The sequence below is a fragment of the Daphnia pulex genome, chromosome 7 (genome assembly GCF_021134715.1).
Source record: "Daphnia pulex isolate KAP4 chromosome 7, ASM2113471v1".
NCBI lineage: Eukaryota > Metazoa > Arthropoda > Branchiopoda > Diplostraca > Daphniidae > Daphnia > Daphnia pulex.
In genome coordinates this window covers 9,971,631-9,987,931 of record NC_060023.1, presented here as the reverse complement: position 1 = coordinate 9,987,931, position 16,301 = coordinate 9,971,631, and the positions used below count along the sequence as shown (strand labels likewise).

General features: G+C 38.3%; 4 protein-coding genes and 1 long non-coding RNA gene across 9 annotated transcripts; 1 reads left to right on the top strand and 4 right to left on the bottom strand.

The window, feature by feature from the left end:
* Positions 1-1,075: 1,075 nt before the first annotated feature.
* Positions 1,076-3,674, bottom strand: LOC124198636 (cytochrome P450 4C1-like). 2 transcript variants are annotated; one of them, XM_046594583.1, is made up of 12 exons: positions 3,352-3,674; positions 3,156-3,256; positions 2,993-3,077; positions 2,724-2,918; positions 2,557-2,623; positions 2,357-2,486; positions 2,175-2,286; positions 2,001-2,104; positions 1,869-1,937; positions 1,625-1,793; positions 1,376-1,555; positions 1,076-1,306 (listed from the first exon to the last, which is right to left on the bottom strand). In XM_046594583.1, the coding sequence occupies exons 1-12, from the start codon at positions 3,545-3,547 to the stop codon at positions 1,134-1,136; spliced, it is 1,581 nt and encodes a 526-aa protein (XP_046450539.1). In that variant the 5' UTR covers positions 3,548-3,674; the 3' UTR covers positions 1,076-1,133. The 2 variants fall into 2 exon arrangements, with proteins under 2 accessions (XP_046450539.1, XP_046450538.1); XM_046594582.1 differs by having other exon boundaries at positions 1,625-1,937; positions 3,352-3,661.
* A 1,193-nt stretch (positions 3,675-4,867) lies between these two features.
* On the bottom strand, positions 4,868-7,505 carry LOC124198635 (cytochrome P450 4c3-like). Of its 3 annotated transcripts, XM_046594580.1 has the most exons (12): positions 7,255-7,504; positions 7,051-7,151; positions 6,886-6,970; positions 6,610-6,804; positions 6,434-6,500; positions 6,229-6,358; positions 6,045-6,159; positions 5,856-5,959; positions 5,713-5,781; positions 5,473-5,641; positions 5,193-5,372; positions 4,868-5,109 (listed from the first exon to the last, which is right to left on the bottom strand). In XM_046594580.1, exons 1-12 carry the CDS (start codon positions 7,448-7,450, stop codon positions 4,925-4,927), a joined length of 1,596 nt encoding a protein of 531 aa, XP_046450536.1. In that variant the 5' UTR covers positions 7,451-7,504; the 3' UTR covers positions 4,868-4,924. The 3 variants fall into 3 exon arrangements, with proteins under 3 accessions (XP_046450536.1, XP_046450534.1, XP_046450537.1); XM_046594578.1 differs by having other exon boundaries at positions 6,045-6,358; positions 7,255-7,505; XM_046594581.1 differs by having other exon boundaries at positions 6,045-6,358; positions 7,269-7,401.
* Positions 7,506-8,300: 795 nt separating this feature from the next.
* On the bottom strand, positions 8,301-10,977 carry LOC124198638 (cytochrome P450 4c3-like). Its single transcript, XM_046594585.1, has 12 exons — positions 10,725-10,977; positions 10,571-10,650; positions 10,395-10,479; positions 10,126-10,320; positions 9,980-10,046; positions 9,765-9,894; positions 9,590-9,689; positions 9,417-9,520; positions 9,276-9,344; positions 9,033-9,201; positions 8,791-8,970; positions 8,301-8,721 (listed from the first exon to the last, which is right to left on the bottom strand). The coding sequence occupies exons 1-12, from the start codon at positions 10,918-10,920 to the stop codon at positions 8,549-8,551; spliced, it is 1,548 nt and encodes a 515-aa protein (XP_046450541.1). The 5' UTR covers positions 10,921-10,977; the 3' UTR covers positions 8,301-8,548.
* A 275-nt stretch (positions 10,978-11,252) lies between these two features.
* On the bottom strand, positions 11,253-12,854 carry LOC124198640 (cytochrome P450 4g15-like). 2 transcript variants are annotated; one of them, XM_046594589.1, is made up of 6 exons: positions 12,620-12,854; positions 12,415-12,512; positions 12,241-12,325; positions 11,928-12,118; positions 11,665-11,844; positions 11,253-11,582 (listed from the first exon to the last, which is right to left on the bottom strand). In XM_046594589.1, the coding sequence occupies exons 1-5, from the start codon at positions 12,789-12,791 to the stop codon at positions 11,818-11,820; spliced, it is 573 nt and encodes a 190-aa protein (XP_046450545.1). In that variant the 5' UTR covers positions 12,792-12,854; the 3' UTR covers positions 11,253-11,582; positions 11,665-11,817. The 2 variants fall into 2 exon arrangements, with proteins under 2 accessions (XP_046450545.1, XP_046450544.1); XM_046594588.1 differs by having other exon boundaries at positions 11,665-12,118.
* Positions 12,855-13,914: 1,060 nt separating this feature from the next.
* Positions 13,915-14,673, top strand: LOC124198634. The gene is made up of 3 exons (XR_006876647.1): positions 13,915-14,004; positions 14,172-14,266; positions 14,465-14,673. It is a non-coding gene; the product is annotated as an uncharacterized LOC124198634 (long non-coding RNA).
* Positions 14,674-16,301: the final 1,628 nt, after the last annotated feature.

Genomic DNA, 16,301 nt, shown 5'->3' with positions numbered 1-16,301 from the left:
GAGAGAGCTGATTGGAGAATAGGTTAACACTTTCTAACAAGTCGTTTTCCATTTTTTGGCAATGTGAAATGTATTTGCGTTTGTAACGAGTTTTTTGTAACGAGAACGACTCCACACCCAATAATACCGGTTAGAATTCCGGCCAGGACCGTCGTCATGGCCAGTGACGATGGACTGCATCCAGCAGCAGATCACGAAATGTCCCACATGTTATTCAAACAAAAGTTGAGGACCAACTAATACGCCAGCAATGATGCCGTCCCGTAAACCCAAACTGAATTAACAACGAACAAAGTCTAAAGAGAAAACACAGTTCTGGAGAGTATAATATCATTTAAAAATAGAAAGAAATAGCTACTACTTGTTTTGATTTCACTCTTTACTATAAGATTTGGCGTTTCATCATGGAATATAGAACTCGTAGCAAAAAATTCGTTTCACTGACCCTTTTTGTGAGTTTTTTTTTGCATATATTTAGGTTAGGGATCAACAAGACGAACCAGTTAGAAATACAGGTCTCCCAAAAAAAGAATTTACCAAACAATTAAGTGTAGGCCTATCTGCGTTGCCAAACTTGCCAAAGTTGCAGAAGAATATTATATAACAATATAGTATTTGCCATTAAAGGAATTGTGTTTTCCTTCTATGACTTAAAAGTGGCCGAAAATCTATACATACTAAATATGCAAATATAATGCCATTAGACTATTTAAGGAATAATTTGTCATTTATGCGCATTTATTTGCATCTGACGGAGGCAATATATAATAGCAGGAAGCTTACACCATCTCTGTAAACGCTGAAGGTTGGGGAAAGAAAGAAAGGAAGAGTTAGAAAAAGAAAACTGAAAAACCAATTGAACAGGATAATAACAAATTACACACAACAAATTAAATTAGACTTTTATAGCTCATTTAGGCAAATTAATAACGTCTTCCCTGTGGTGTTAGTTGCCAAGAGATAATGTTTTATTTCTTTTCAAGGTCTTCTTGTAGAACAAGAAGCCGTGAATGGCGGAATGATTTTATGAATTTTTCTTACCGTTCCTTTCTCTTTTGAATATTTTTTTAGAGGCTGGGAGAAGAATTTTATTTTATTTTCCTTTTAGTTCGTTGTAATACAATTTTAAAAGATTATTGGGCGATTTTTTTAGAGACGATTAATTTGCATTGATTGTCCTTGGGTTTAAAAGTAAGTTGCATTGTAGAGATTTCAAGTGGACCCGACATATCCGAATGAGAAAATCGCAGCCGCCGCAATATGTTAGCAAGTGAAATTTTGATTTCCAACATGGCGAACTTTTGTCCTAGAAAATTTAATTCAAACCAAAATTATTCAATGGTGTAGGCTATTATCGTAAGAGAATTAGACCCACCGATGCAATTGCGGGGTCCGGCGCTAAATGGAATGAAAGCGTATGGATGCCGACCGATACAGTTCTCCGGAAGGAATCGTTCCGGCTTGAAAGCATCCGGATCAGGATAAACCTCTGGATTGCGATGGGTCATGTAAATATTTATTAGAACTGTCAAGCCCTTTGGTAAAGTGTAATCACCTAATCAAATTTAAAATATTTTTTTAAGCGGATGCACTTAAACAAAATCAACCAAAAGTGACTTATTACCAACTTGAACTTCTTCCGTTAAGTATCGCGCTACTACTGGAATGGATGGATACAACCTCAAAGATTCCTTGATGCAACACTCCAAATATTTGAGCTGAGTCAAGTCTTGCGCCGTCACCGGCCGATCGGATTCGCCAAAAACCAGTTCCAATTCGTCCGTCACCAATTTCTGAATCAAATAAAAAAATTCATTTAATATTATAGTTTTTCTATTATATATGTATACTTGCAAAACGTATAGCACCTGGTGTTCCGGATGTTTAGCGACAAGGTAAAGAAACCAATTCATGGCCACAGATGTTGTATCCAAACCCTGAACGTATCACTGCAATGAATAACTGTTCGAAAAAATCTGATTCCCGAAGAACTTTTTTACCGCAGGCATAAAAAGGGAAATTTCGTCACCGATCGCCTTGTCGTCCAATTCGGGATTCTCTTCTGATATTTTTAATAATAAATCCAAAAAGGCTAATCTTTCCTCTGAGAAATGACTGACGATTAATTTAATTAAGATGACAAATTGAGTGTGACAAGAATTGCAGCAATTAACTTGGTTGTAAGAAGTTGACCTCTTCATCGTCGGCGTTATTGTTCAACATTGGCTGACTTATTGCGTATTTCTCTGCGTTTCGTCTGTGAAATTCACGGCGTTCTCGAATCACCTGTTAGTTAATGACATTCATTTCCAATGACATCATCGCAACCACAAAACACATTCAAAGCCGAATTTACCTTTTCGTAGAAGGTGACTAAGAAAGAAGAGTACCGAATTTGTTTGCGGTAAAGTGGGGTGAATTTGTAAATCCAATCGATCCTCAGCCACGGTTTACGGACGGCACGTTCCATAAAGATGTGCTCCATACTGACATAAGATGAAATCGTCGACAAGTGAACGAGTTGGTTTGTCATCGAATGAAACCGTTGAAACTCACCCCTCGACATTCTCTGCGTATGTATTCGTGTCCTGTTCACTCCACGTATTCTTGCCCATGGAAGTTTCTGGATTCCATCCAAACAAATTGAAAAAAAATTATATAGTATCTCAGCAGCCGTTTTATCAATTTACCAATTAATGTAAGCAACCATAATATAATTATACCGCAGAGAACATCGAAAGCCAGCTTGACCATAATTGGAAAGACGTCAATTTCTTTGCTTCCAGCTGTTCCCAGAATTTCTTCCATTTTGGCAGTGGAGGCAAAGCTCTTTTCATTGATGGAGTCCATGAATCCATCGAGAATTTTAAAGTGGAACGCCGGAGTCAGCAATCGGCGACGGTGACGCCATTTGTCACCTGCGATATCCAAGAATAATAATATGAGACTAATCCTATGGAACTGAGTGATAAAGAAAGCCATTATTTATTACCCGCTAACACAATAAGGCAGTTTTCAGGTAAACCAAATTTGTATTCGTCCGATTTTGTTATGTGATTTTGATTGGAAAGAATTGGCTACATGGAAAAAATGCTAATTTGTAAGGACCTGCGTGATTCAAACTTGATATAGTTAACGCTTGTATACTGTCTTACTTCCAATAATTCGTGATGAGAGACGTGAACCACCGGATAGTAACTGATTAATATTCGGAAAATATATCCGTTCTGTTTGATCCAATCAACACACAATCGCCCTAATAAAGAAAGCCAAAAGAAAAGAAAACAAACAAACACATCAGTTCGTTAGATTGAAATAATAAAGTGATCTGAATGAATTTTGAAATCGTACTGTCAGTAGAATATTTCAAAAGATCGAGAATGTTGCCCAGGACGGGGAGTGGCTTGGGTCCGGGCAGAGCGTCAATGAGGCGAACAAAACGAGAACGACTCCATACCCAATAATAGCCGGCCAGCAATCCGACCAGGGTCGTCATAATCAGCGACAATGGACTCCATCCAGCAGCAGACCACGAAATGCTCAGCATCTTCAAACGATGATAGCCGGACACCAACTACCTGTGCAAGTCTCGGATCAAGACTCTCTTATCCTTTATTTAATCAAATAAAACTCTCATATTTCTTTCGAACTTAAGTTGGCCACTCTCTCCTGTTGACTGGGTCAGTTTGTGACCAATACTTTCTTAACAACTATACCGGTATAGAAAGTGTGGCTTATTTCGTTTCGCTTTTGATTCGTTACAAAAATTGGTTTTCTTTTGGGGGTTTGTTAAATGGGGCAACATTTCACAGTAGATTGCGCATTAGAATTCGCCCCGGATTTCATTTGCCATTTAATCAGACTCCAAGCCCGAAACTGGCCAACAAAAACTGGATGACGTCCAAGAATGGAAGAGAAAATTTCGACTAGTTCGAAAAGAGTTTCAGACAAACTAAAATAGGAATTAAGACAAACCCAACATAAACCTAAAACCTAATTCGATCTTGATGAGAGTTGATTGGAGGAGCTAGGTTAAACAGGGAAAGGAAATCATCATTTATCAATAATATAATGAAAACCAGTTAGAAACACCATTAGTCTCTCAATGGTTTATTACCAAACAAGTGGTTTCAAATGTGCGAATGTACTATACAAAGTTTTTGCCATAATTCTTTCCATCTTTTTACCTCGTGCGAACAAAACGAGAACGACACCACACCCAATAATAACCGGCTGCCAGCAAAACGACGACGGCCGTGAATGTCAAAGACAATGGACTGCTCCATCTCGTTCGAAACATGTCCAACATGTTCGCACTTGAGAGTTTAGCCGGAGTTAAGGACCAACTTAAACAGCGAACCGACCTACCCAATAAAACCCCACTGAAACCACATAAATTTTACAATGGACCTGAAAGAGGTCCAAAAGAGAAAGGACCCTTTGTTTTGATGTGAACAAAGAGGGGATATATAATAGCACCATATCTGTAAACGCTGAAGGTTGGGGAAAAAGAGAAAGGAAGAGTCAGAAACAAAAAAAATGAAAAAACAAAACAGATAAATCGTTTCGAATATATTTCCATATCCATAGCAGGTGTAGTAAAGTCGTAATAGCAGAAAAAAAGGTAGCAAATGAACTCTTTTCAAATTGGGCGACTGACCACCTTAACTATTGAGAAATTAAATTCTACTTTTATTTAGACTCTTATTTATGCAAATTAATAATGTCTTCCCTCGGGTACTTGTCAAGAGAAGGTTTGGTTTCTTTTCAAGGTCTTGTTTGAAGAAGCCACGCAGTGCTGGACTCATTTTATAAATTTTTCTTACCATTCCTTATTTCTTTTGAATATTTCTTTTTTTTTTGAGCAGCTGAGAGAAGAATTTAATTTAATTTAATTTTTTTTTAGTTCGTTGTAATGCAATTTTCAAAGATTTTTGGGCGATTTTTTTTTAGAGACGATTAATTTGCATTGATTGTCTTTCGGTTTTAAAAAAGTAATTTGAAGGGGAGAGAAATCAAGTGGAGCCGACGTATCAGAATAAGAAAATCGCAGCCGCCGCAATATGTTGGCGAGTGAAATTTTGATTTCCATCATGGCGAACTTTTGTCCTAGAAAAATAAATTCAAATGTTGTATCAAAAAATTGTCATTCAACCATCAGGCGATTGTCGTAGGAGAATTACACGACCCACCAATGCAATTGCGGGGTCCGGCGCTAAACGGAATGAAGGCGTACGGATGTCGGCCCACGCTGTTTTCCGGTAGAAATCGTTCCGGCTTGAAAGCATCCGGTTCAGGAAAAACTTCTGGGTTGCGCTGGCTCAAGAAAATATTTACTATAACTGGCAAGTCCTTTGGTAAAGTGTAATCACCTATTAATCAAATTGAAAATATACTTTAATAAGCGGATGCTAAGGAAATTGACCATAATTCATCCGAATTTTGCTGGGAATAAAAAAACAAACGATTTACCAACTTGAACTTCTTCCGTTAAGTATCGCGCCACTAATGGAATGGATGGATACAACCTCAAAGTTTCCTTGATGCAACACTCCAAATATTTGAGCTGAGTCAAGTCCTGCGCCGTCACCGGCCGATCGGAATCGCCAAAAATCTGATCCAATTCGTCCGTCACCAATTTCTGAATCAAATAAAAAAATTCATTTAATATTAGTTTTTCTATTATATATGTACTTGCAAAATGTATCGCACCTGGTGTTCCGGATGTTTAGCGATGAGGTAAAGAAACCAATTCATGGCCACAGATGATGAATCGAAACCCTTCGTATTTATAATTGAATTAAAAATCGACCAAAAAAAAAAATATTATAATTTTTTTAATAATTTTTTTTTACCGCAATAATGAAAAGGGCAATTTCGTCGCCGATCACCTTGTCGTCCAATTCAGGATTCTCTTCCGATATTTTTAATAATAAATCCAAAATGGCCAATCTCTCTTCTATAATCAAAAATAACCGCCGATTATAAATCAAACTTCATCAAAAGAAGATGAAATCAATTTCAATTTATAGTAATATATCTACTTGGTCGTGTGAGCATGTCCTCTTCATCGACGTTATTATTGTTCAACACTGGCTGAGGACTTGAGTGTTTCTCTGCTGCGTTTCGCTTCTGCAATTCGCGACGTTCTCGAATCACCTGTTTTGACGACCGCAATGGCGCGTGACATGACGAAATAATGACATCAATTATCAAAGCCGAATTTACCTTTTCGTGGAAGGTGTTGAAGAAAGAAGAGTACTGCATTTGTTTGCGGTACAGCGAGGTGAATTTGTAAATCCAATCGATCCTCAGCCACGGTTTACGGATGGCACGTTCCTTAAAGATGTGCGCCATTCTGTTTGGCAAGATGAACATTGGCTGACAAAGTGCAAACCGATTTGATTATTTCATTTAACCTTTCAAAACTCACCCGTCCAGATTCTGTGCGTATGTACTCGTGTCCTCTTCACTCAACGTATTCTTGCCCATGGAAGTTTCTGCATTCCAACATCACAAACAATTTGATAACGTCATATCTTGATTGATTCGTTTGATTCATTTACCAAATAGAAGTTAGTTCTACCGCAAATGTAGTTATATAATTACCGTAGAGAGCATCGAAAGTCAGCTTGACTATAATCGGACAGATGTTAATTTCTTGGCTTTCAGCAGTGCCCAGAATTTCTTCCACTTTGGCAGCGGAGGCCATGCTCTTTTCATTGAAGGTAGAAATGAATCCATCGAGAATTTTAAAGTGGAACGCCGGAGTCAGCAATCGGCGACGGTGACGCCATTTGTCACCTGCCATATTCCGAAAATGTAATTTTTAATACGAGACTCGAATGGAGAAAGAAGCTGAGCGTCTCTCAATATATTACGTACCCGGTATCACAGCAAGGCAGTTTTCAGGCAATAAGAATTTGTATTCGTCCACTTTTGTTACGAGTTTTGAATTGGAAAGAATTGGCTGTTGAAGAAATGCTTGTTGGTATTAGGGGCCTGTGATTTAAACTTGATAAAGTTAACGCTTGAATAATAATGTCTTACTTCAAATAGTTCGTGATGAGCGACGTGAACCACCGGATAGTAACCGATCCACATTCGGAAAATATATCCGTTTTGTTTGATCCATTCAGTACACAAACGATCTAGAGCCAAAACAGCAAAACAAATGAGTTCATTAGATGCAAGATTATATGTCAATATATAATGTAATAGCACAAGTGAGCTGAATCAATTTGAGAATCGTACTGTTAGCAGAATACTTCAAAATATCGATGATGTTGCCCAGGACGGGAAGTGACTTGGGTCCGGGCAGAGCGTCGATGAGACGGACAAAACGGGAACGAGTCCACACCCCATAATAGCCGGCCAGCAATCCGATCAGGGTCGTCATAGCCAATGATGATGGATTCCATATCCATCCAGACCACGAAATGTCCAACATGTTCAAACGATGATAGCTGGACACCAACTACCTGTGCATGTCTCGAATCAAGACTTATTTTATCCCTCATTACATAACATATAAAACGCTCGATTTCTCTCCGTACTCGTACAACACAACAACACTCTCTTCTGCTGGAAGCGAGAGTTTTATTTTGCACCCTTTCACCTTTTCCTGTAGCGCATTGCGAATTCCAACAGTTGAAAAGATCTAGCACAAATGAATCGATTTCACGTGTGACAAACGGGTTGCGCACAACATATGTATAGCTAATGCATTATAGAAACCTGATAGATAAACCTGTACCGCTATTTAAAGTTTGGCTTATGTTGTTTCGCTTTTGATTCACTTTTGATTCGTTGTGAATATTTTATTGGGTAGTTTTTTAATAGGGCAACATTCCGCAGGCATCAACAGCGACTGCACAAGTAATTGGCCAGCAAGAACAAAAGGACGACAAACTCAGCAAATATATAACGAACGTCAACTTTAAGAGAGAGCTGATTGGAGAATGGGGTTGAAACAGATTTAAAGGGAAATTTCGAATTTCAGCACTTTCTAACAAGTCGTTTTCCATTTTTTGGCAATGTGCAATCGATTTGCGTCTGAGACCGAAATGGGGAGTATATTTACTACATGCAAACGCTCGTGTACAGGTGGGTAGAAAATGTTTCGTTTCTTTTCAAGGTCTTCTGACATTTTACTTTCAAAGCAGCTGATTTTTTGCCTCGTGCCGAAATGACTTTTTTTTTTAATTTTCTTACCTTCCCCTTTTTTTTGTTCTTTAGAAAAAAAATTTTTTTTTAAAGGCTGGGTGAGGAAAAGAAAAAATGGCTTCGAATGTGCAAAATTGGTTTGAAGAAGTTGTATTGCGAACAAATTTGAAGAAAAATATTATTAGACTTTATCAGAGACAGGTCAGAACGGATTATTTATCAATTAACCATTCCAGTTTTTTTTTAAATGTATATAATGTTATTTCCTATTATGGGTAAATGCAGAATGCTAATTTTGAAGGGATAAAATAACATATAGGAAATATATCGACACTTAATAGTGTCATGTATTTCGAGTGACATTATTTACTATAGTAATTTCCTATGAAACGACTCGTTTTGAAACAATCAAATTGCATTGGCCACTCTTGGGTTTAGCCGTTAATTGCATGGACGGAGTTTCGAGTGGAGCCGACGGATCGGAGACGGAAAATCGGAGTCGACGCAGTAAATTGGCCAAAGAGACTTTCAGTTCCAGCATGGCGTACCTGTGTCCTGGAATAAATAGTTGCGCCATTTTATTTAGATTCCTTTTTTTTATTTCAAACGGAATCGAAAACTCACCGATGCAAATGCGGACGCCAGCGCTAAATGGAACGTAGGCGTACGGATGTCGGCCGATGCTGTTCTCCGGAAGGAATCGATCCGGCTTGAATGCATCCGGATCGGGATAAACTTCCGGATTTCGATGAGCAGAGTAAATGTTGAATATGACTGTTAGACCCTTTGGTAAGGTGTATCCTCCTATTTACGATAGATACGTTATAGATGAACTTTATAAATTTTAGTCAATTAAAAATTACGACCTGCTTGGACGTCTTCCGTTAAACGTCGTGAAATGAGCGGAAGGGACGGATACAATCTCAATGTTTCCTTGATGCAACACTCCAAATATTTGAGCCGAATCAAGTCCTGGGCCGTCACCGGCCGATCGGAATCGCCAAAAATCTGATCCAATTCTTCCGTTACCAATTTCTAAATGAAATCAATACGCACATATAAACAACGGAATATGTGATGCTGATATAATTATGTGAATTATTTGTTACCTGCTGCTCGGGGTGTTTGGCGATGAGATAAAGGAACCAAATTAAAGTCAAGGACGTTGTATCAAGCCCCTATTTTTCAAATAATCATTGAATATGTTAGTGAATAATATTTGAGAAATGTGAGACGATAATTATTGATACCGCCGACATGAATAGAAAAATTTCATTTCGAATCGCCTCGTCGTTAAGATCCGGATTAGCTTTGGCTGCTTGGAATAGCAGGTCCAGGAAAGCCAATCTCTTCTCTAAAAATGAGCTTTTGTTACTGTATATATTCTAATAAAATAATGTCAAATGAAATAAACATTTTTTACTTGGTCGGTTGTACTCGTCTTCTTCCTCGTTATTGTTGTTGGAAACAAGCGACTCGCACTGGCCGTTTTTCTTCTGCAGCTCACGGCGATTTTGAATGACCTGATGTAATAGTCAAAAGTGTACATTATTATATCCATCGGGATTAGAGAATGAAATATGACAATTGTCAATTACCTTGTCAATTAAGGACCTCGTGATGGAAATGCATCGCTTTTCCAGGCGGTAAAGTGGACTCAATTTAAAAATGAAATCGCTTCTGAGCCACGGCTGGTGGAAAGAGCGTTGCGTGTAGACGTGCTCCAATCTATGTCGGCAGTGTGTTAATGAATGCAAATTTCTGAAATTGTCGTTTGAAATAAAAGTATAGGGAGATAAAAATGATAACTTACCCTTCAAGGCCCTGGATGTAGTTGATCGTTTCCTCTTCGCTCCACGTTTTCCGTCCCATGGAAGTTTCTTTTAAAGTCAAAATAAAATTGATAGAAAATTAATCTCATTGCGCTTATACTATAATCTAAAGGGTTTCACTCATTACCAGAGAGAATATCTAAAGCCAGTTTAGACATGATTGGAAACAAGTCCATTTCTTGGTCTTGGACGGTTTCGACCATTTCTTCCAATTTGGTAGCGCAGTCGAGGCTCAAGTCGTTGAAAGTGCCAATGAACCCGTTGAGAATTTGAAAACTGAACGCGGGATTCAGCATGCGACGACGTTTTCGCCACGCGTCATCTGTGAGTGGTGGTGAACCCGAATTAAATAATCAAATAAAGCTAAATGAAAGCTAACTGAAATCAAATGAATACCTGTAAAGAGGACAAGGCTTTCACCGTGAAAGAGATATTCATATTCGTGTGGCCTACTAATCAGTTTAGGGTTCGATAAAATGGGCTACATTCGGGGGGAAACAAATGACTGTCAGTATAACGGAAATAGCTGCTAAATAATAACTGTGCTGAATAAACAAATAACCGCTTATTACTTCGAATAGTTCAGAGTGAGCCATGAAAACGGCCGGATAGTAACTGATCCAAATCCGGTAAATAGGCTCGTACTTCACATCTGAAAAAAAATCTCAATGTGAATTCATTCATCGTTTTGGAATTTATTAATGTTCACAACGACCGTTTTTATACCATCGAGAGAAAAATTCGCAAGGTGGAGGATGTTGCCCAGCAAAGGAAGTGGTTTCGGTCCGGGCAGTTCGTCAATGAGACGGACAAAGCGGGAACGACTCCACACCCAATAATAACCACCCAGCAATCCGGCCAGGGCCGTCGTCATGGCCAGTGACGATGAACTCCATCCAGCAGACCACGAAATGTCCCACATGTTATTCAAACAAAAGTTGAAGACCAACTGATAGCTACGCCAGCAATGTCGTCCATAAACCCAAAACTGAATCAACAACGAACAAAGTCTAAAGAGAAAACGAATCTAGATAGTAACTGTAAAGGAGAAAGAAATTCTTGTCTTGATTTCACAGTTTTCACAATAAGGGTTGGTTGGCCGATTTTGGCGTTTCATGGCATATAGAACTAGTGGCAAATGCTGTCGTTTCACTGACCTTTTTGGGGGTTTTTGCACATAAATAGGAATAAATAAATAGGTTATAAGAATCAGCAAGACGAACCGGTTAGAAAAACTGTTGTCCTAACAAATAATTTGACCAAACAATATAAGGTTTATTTGCGTTGCCAAAGTTGAAATGTTACAATGAACCAGCGTTGCCATTTTATAGGAATTGTGTTTTCCTTCTATAACTCAAAAGTGGCGAAAAATCTAAATATACTAAATATGCAAATATAATGCCATTATTTAAGAAAGGCCCAATCTTTTAGAAACAATGAGATTGAATTTGCCGCCCTTGGGTTTCAGCATGGCATGAATGGCCGGAGTTTGCAGTGGACCCGATGGATCAGAAAGAGAAAATTTCAACCTGCGCAATATGTTGGCCAGAGCAACTTTCATTTTCATCATGGCGTATTTCGGCGCTGTTCAATTCATAAAAGAAAAAGAAATTCGAATTGAACGAAATTCAAATCTCCCGCCAGCAGCAAGTTGTTTGAAACTCACCGATGCAATTACGGACGCCAGCGCTAAATGGAATGAAGACATACGGATGTCGATCGACGCTGTTCTCCGGTAGGAATCGTTCCGGTTTGAAAGAATCCGGATCGGGGAAAAATTCAGGATTGCGATGGGTGCCGTAAATGTTTACCAAAACTGTTAAATCCTTTGGCAAGGTATAGTCCCCTATATGATAAATTTTAGAAAAGATTTCGAATATGTACATATATGCGCAAGTGAAATCGTTGTGAAATTGATAGATTCAACACCAGCAGAGACATAATCGGATGGACGTCAATTTCTTGGCAGCCTGATGATGATGATGCCGTCCCGAGAATTATTAGTTCGATTTTCGCAACGCAGTCGAGGCTCAAGTCGTTGAAAATATCCACGAACCCGTTGAGATTTTGCAAGTGGAACGCCGGGTTGAGCATGCGACGGCGCTTTTTCCACGGCTTGCCTGCGCGCGGATATAATTTCAATAACGGGAATATTAAGCCAATAATATAACACATTATGGAGAGGTGAGATAATAAAGCATAATACAGTAAAAACGGCTTTCGCCGTTAAATCTCATTATACCCGTTAAGATGGGAAGGCTGTTTTCGGAAAAAGCAAAGAGGTATTCCCGTGGCCTCGTCACATATTTATTGCTGGATAAAATTGGCTAATAATTGAATCACAGGAAGAGCCAATCGGTGAGATGATAATACTTGAAACGTATCGAATTAACATTTAATGTGTGATGTTATATACTTTGCATAGCTCAGGATGAGCGATGAAAACCACTGGAAAGAAACGGCTGATCCACATCTTGTAAATTGGATGACGGTGGTTCATGCCCAGCAACATTTCTATACAGCATAAGGGAAACAATTGGAAACCGACACTGATGGCGTCATTTCGAATTGGACAGCGGAAATAACGCGGTACCATCAGCGCAGCAAGTTGTATTACTTACCATCGGGAGAGAATTTCAATAGGTGGAGGAGGTTGCCCAGCAAAGGAAGTGGATTCGGTCCGGGTAGAGCGTCAATGAGACGGACAAAGCGGGAACGACTCCACACCCAATAATATCCGCCTATCAATCCGGCTAGGGCCGTCATGGCTATAGGGATGTTGGACTCATCCATTTAGACCACGAAACGTCCAACATGTTATTCAAACGCTAGTCACAGATCAAACTAAACACAAAATGATGTGTCGGGAAGTGGAACTTGGTTTAGACACACGTAGCGCAAAACCTGCAAAACCTGATGAAGAGAAAATTGGCCGGAGAACTAGTTTGATTGTAACAGAAAAATACTTTGTTTTGCGCTTTCTAAAGTCCTATATCTAACAGTTGATTTCTTTCAAAGGTTCCAACAATTAGTTGACACATTATTGCTATCAAAAGTAATGTTATATTTATGTGATTAGAAAATGGAAGCCATCATCATCGTAATCAGTTGGCTATTCATCATCAGGAGTTGCTTGTTAACATTGCATAGTGCATCCTGCTGCTGTTGGTGACCTTGATTGTTAATAAGAAAATCCTTTGCTGGAATCCCGTTAATATAAAAGTCCAATGTGCTGCTGCCCAGCAGCACCAAATTACAAATTGATGCTGTTGCTGGCTATATCACAGCGCGCAGCAGCAGCACATACATCAAAGAAATAGCATATAATATAATATAGTTAGTTGATAAGCCCTATAATCCTCGATCAGTACATAGCTAATAAATGATCATAAATGTATGCTACGACAAAACAGAACTTTGAAATTATATACAAGTTCAATTAAGTCACACAAATTGTCCATGATTAGGCTCGCTTGCTCATTGTATATGTATACTATGAACTTAATATCTTTCATTCCCTCTTGGCTTCCAAGAGGGTACTGGGGGATGTTATTAGGGCGGGTTTTCAGACCATTTGCGGGTTTTGTGCAAATTTTTATTTGGACCTTGTCCGTCCAGGGTGGGCTTAATCAAATTGGTTAATTTGTTGAACAATTATATGTATACCAATAAAACAAATGGTATTAGATTTCAACTAAAACTTATTCCTTCAACTTATTCCTGTACCGCTTTTGAGTGGTTTGGATTCATTTATTTCAATAATTTATTTTTTAATAATTTATTTATCTTAATTAATTAATTTTGAGGGGGGGGGGGGGTTTGATTTTTTTTCATTTCTAATTTCTATCGATAACTTATTTCGTAAGCATGCTGATTAGAACAATTTTCGACAAGTGTCGTCTGCTCTCGCTGGGTTAAAATTTCGAAGAAGTCAGCAAAAAAGTTCAAAATTTTATGTTGTTATAGATTTATTTGTTTTGATGATAACCGTCATACTCTTTAGCAGGTAAATAAAACTAAAAATACAAATTCTAGAATGATTGTGGGAGCTACAGAAGAGACCTGTTCTAAATTTGTGAAATGTTACTTCCTAACGACTAGCATTTACCATGTGATTGCCCTTACGATGCATTGCAGTTTGTTTGTACTAAAAAACCTTTTTATTTTTTTCAGATTCGAGGCCAGAGTCAGCCGTCATAACCACTCAATATGCAAGTTTGGCTTGTGCTGGGATTGAGCAGCATGTCACCAGAAGTCTCATCGCTTGGGTAATGATTTTCATTACTTTTATTGACCTGTGACCTACTATAGATATTATAATGCTGCATTACCTGCATAAATGCAGTGTAAACCTTTCATTCTCCCATTTATCAACAATTAGGGTTTACCCAGTGTCTCATTTTCAACTTTTCCTTGTCGTTTTTCTGTCAATATTTTGTCGTAATCCATTTTCTATTTTTACACAGATAAACAGCATCCCTCTTGATTGGAGAAACTACCGATGTCGGCCGAGTTATGGATCTCCCTTCTTCACCTTTCTTTAAATGTCCTCGTGTACGCCCATGTGAATATGGATGTATTCACGAGGACACCCTTTTTACCCTATCCCGTCTGCTGGTGTAATTCAACTCTTCAGCGGCAGCAACTGTGGATGCCTGGCTGTATTTCCCAGGCATAAAGGTAGGACAAAATTGATCTCCATTCTTCCTTTTGGACAATTTTGGGTGGCGTTGATTATAAATCGTTACGTAGTCACGGAGTATTTCTGAGACGGAGTTTATTTCTGATGAGTTAGGCGGTTGACTGCAACTGTTTTCTCTCCCCGTTTTTTGTGTTTTTCCCAGTGAGGGTTTCTACTAAAATTCTCATTTGTCGAACGACTTCAGAACAGGCATGTTTTTGCACCTCATCACTTTTTCTTCAACTTTCACATTCGAAAATGTTTGAACTTGTTATCTATACGGTCTATGCTATGGGTCATTTATTAAACATTTAATCCAATTGCTGCTGCCATCGTCCGCTGTTAGAAAAAGGCGAATCCATGGCAATCATAATTCGATGTCCAGAACTATATTATTATTATACAGCGTACTATAATTCAACGCGAGCTTTTGTAATGCGAATTATCAGGTTCTTTATGCTGTGATGTTCTAGGATGAAAGAGACGGTAAATAGGACACAGGACGGTGAGTGCTTTAATATAGCGCCACAGGACTGCCTGCTGTGTTGCATGATGATCAGATGATGATTTCAGCTGCCTATATTATATAGACGATAGACTATTGTATTGTAATGATGGTCGGTGGGACATACATAGCGCAGAAGTTTGTTTTCTCTTTCAGAAATAAATGTTAAGCTGCTGATGGTCATGTTATAGGCAACTGTCGGATGCATTTGTAGGCATTTGTGTTAAAGGCTTATATATTTTTGATCCAATTCCATCATGTTTATTAGACTTATATTTCAGCTGCTGGGGGTATACAGTATGTTATACTACTGCGGTTCTTTTATATATGCGTTTGCCTTTATACATGTATGTATAGTACATTTGTGCTGGGTTTGATGGAAAAGGAAATGATGCTGCTCTTGCTGTCGCCCTCGCTTTTGATTTGCAACGTGACATTTTGACACGATTGAAATGGGGGTGGATGGCCACCGGCGTCTTCTATCATCGCGGGGGCTGTTGTCACATCTATATAATATTTCGTGTAAATGTGATGAAATAGCACTCAAGAATAACATTTTTTTTTATTGCCATTTTTACGTCTTATAAGGTCAAGATAAAACGATCAAAGGGATTTTTTTTTATGTAGGCCTATTATTAGATAACAGATTGGATATTATAAAAGAAATAGAAAAATGTCTTGTATACATTTTTCAACATTTGATTCTTTTTTTTTTATCGAGATTGCATTTCTATCGATCACCGAAACAAATTGCACAGCACAAGAAATTTGGAAATATTCAAAATAAATTGATGCGCCCTTTATATGTACCAGCAGGACTGATCGATGAAGCATATAGAGAAAAAGAAGGCAGAAAAAGAATATTATTATATAAAAATTTAAGCCTATATATAATAACGCCCCTCCATTTGAATTCGGTCGCATCAGTTTTATATTTAGACATTACATGTAAAAGATGTTTTTCGTTTTTCTTTTCTTTCGTGTAGAAATAAGACACAGCAGCAGCTGGAATAATTTTCAAATGGCACCAGATGTCACTCGTTTTTACACACAACACCGCTGTCTGTGTGCGTTATATATTCAAATGTAGGATAGTATATCCACACGTATATCCTTT

Coding starts and splice junctions, on each gene's coding strand:
- LOC124198635 (XM_046594578.1), bottom strand. CDS start 7,450: ATGTTGGACATTTCGTGGTCTGGATGGATATGGAATCCATCATCATTG. Junction 5,782..5,855: donor TTGCCCTTTTCATTATTGCG/GTAAAAAAAAAT, acceptor ATAAATACGAAG/GGTTTCGATTCATCATCTGT. Junction 5,110..5,192: donor CGGACCCCGCAATTGCATTG/GTGGGTCGTGTA, acceptor TTATTTTTCTAG/GACAAAAGTTCGCCATGATG.
- LOC124198640 (XM_046594588.1), bottom strand. CDS start 12,791: ATGGATGAGTCCAACATCCCTATAGCCATGACGGCCCTAGCCGGATTG. Junction 12,326..12,414: donor CTCATCCTGAGCTATGCAAA/GTATATAACATC, acceptor TTCAATTATTAG/CCAATTTTATCCAGCAATAA. Junction 12,119..12,240: donor CAGCCTTCCCATCTTAACGG/GTATAATGAGAT, acceptor ATCCGCGCGCAG/GCAAGCCGTGGAAAAAGCGC.
- LOC124198638 (XM_046594585.1), bottom strand. CDS start 10,920: ATGTGGGACATTTCGTGGTCTGCTGGATGGAGTTCATCGTCACTGGCC. Junction 10,480..10,570: donor CTCACTCTGAACTATTCGAA/GTAATAAGCGGT, acceptor CCCCGAATGTAG/CCCATTTTATCGAACCCTAA. Junction 8,722..8,790: donor TGGCGTCCGCATTTGCATCG/GTGAGTTTTCGA, acceptor TATTTATTCCAG/GACACAGGTACGCCATGCTG.
- LOC124198636 (XM_046594582.1), bottom strand. CDS start 3,547: ATGCTGAGCATTTCGTGGTCTGCTGCTGGATGGAGTCCATTGTCGCTG. Junction 2,624..2,723: donor GGCTTTCGATGTTCTCTGCG/GTATAATTATAT, acceptor GATGGAATCCAG/AAACTTCCATGGGCAAGAAT. Junction 1,556..1,624: donor AACGGAAGAAGTTCAAGTTG/GTAATAAGTCAC, acceptor AAATTTGATTAG/GTGATTACACTTTACCAAAG.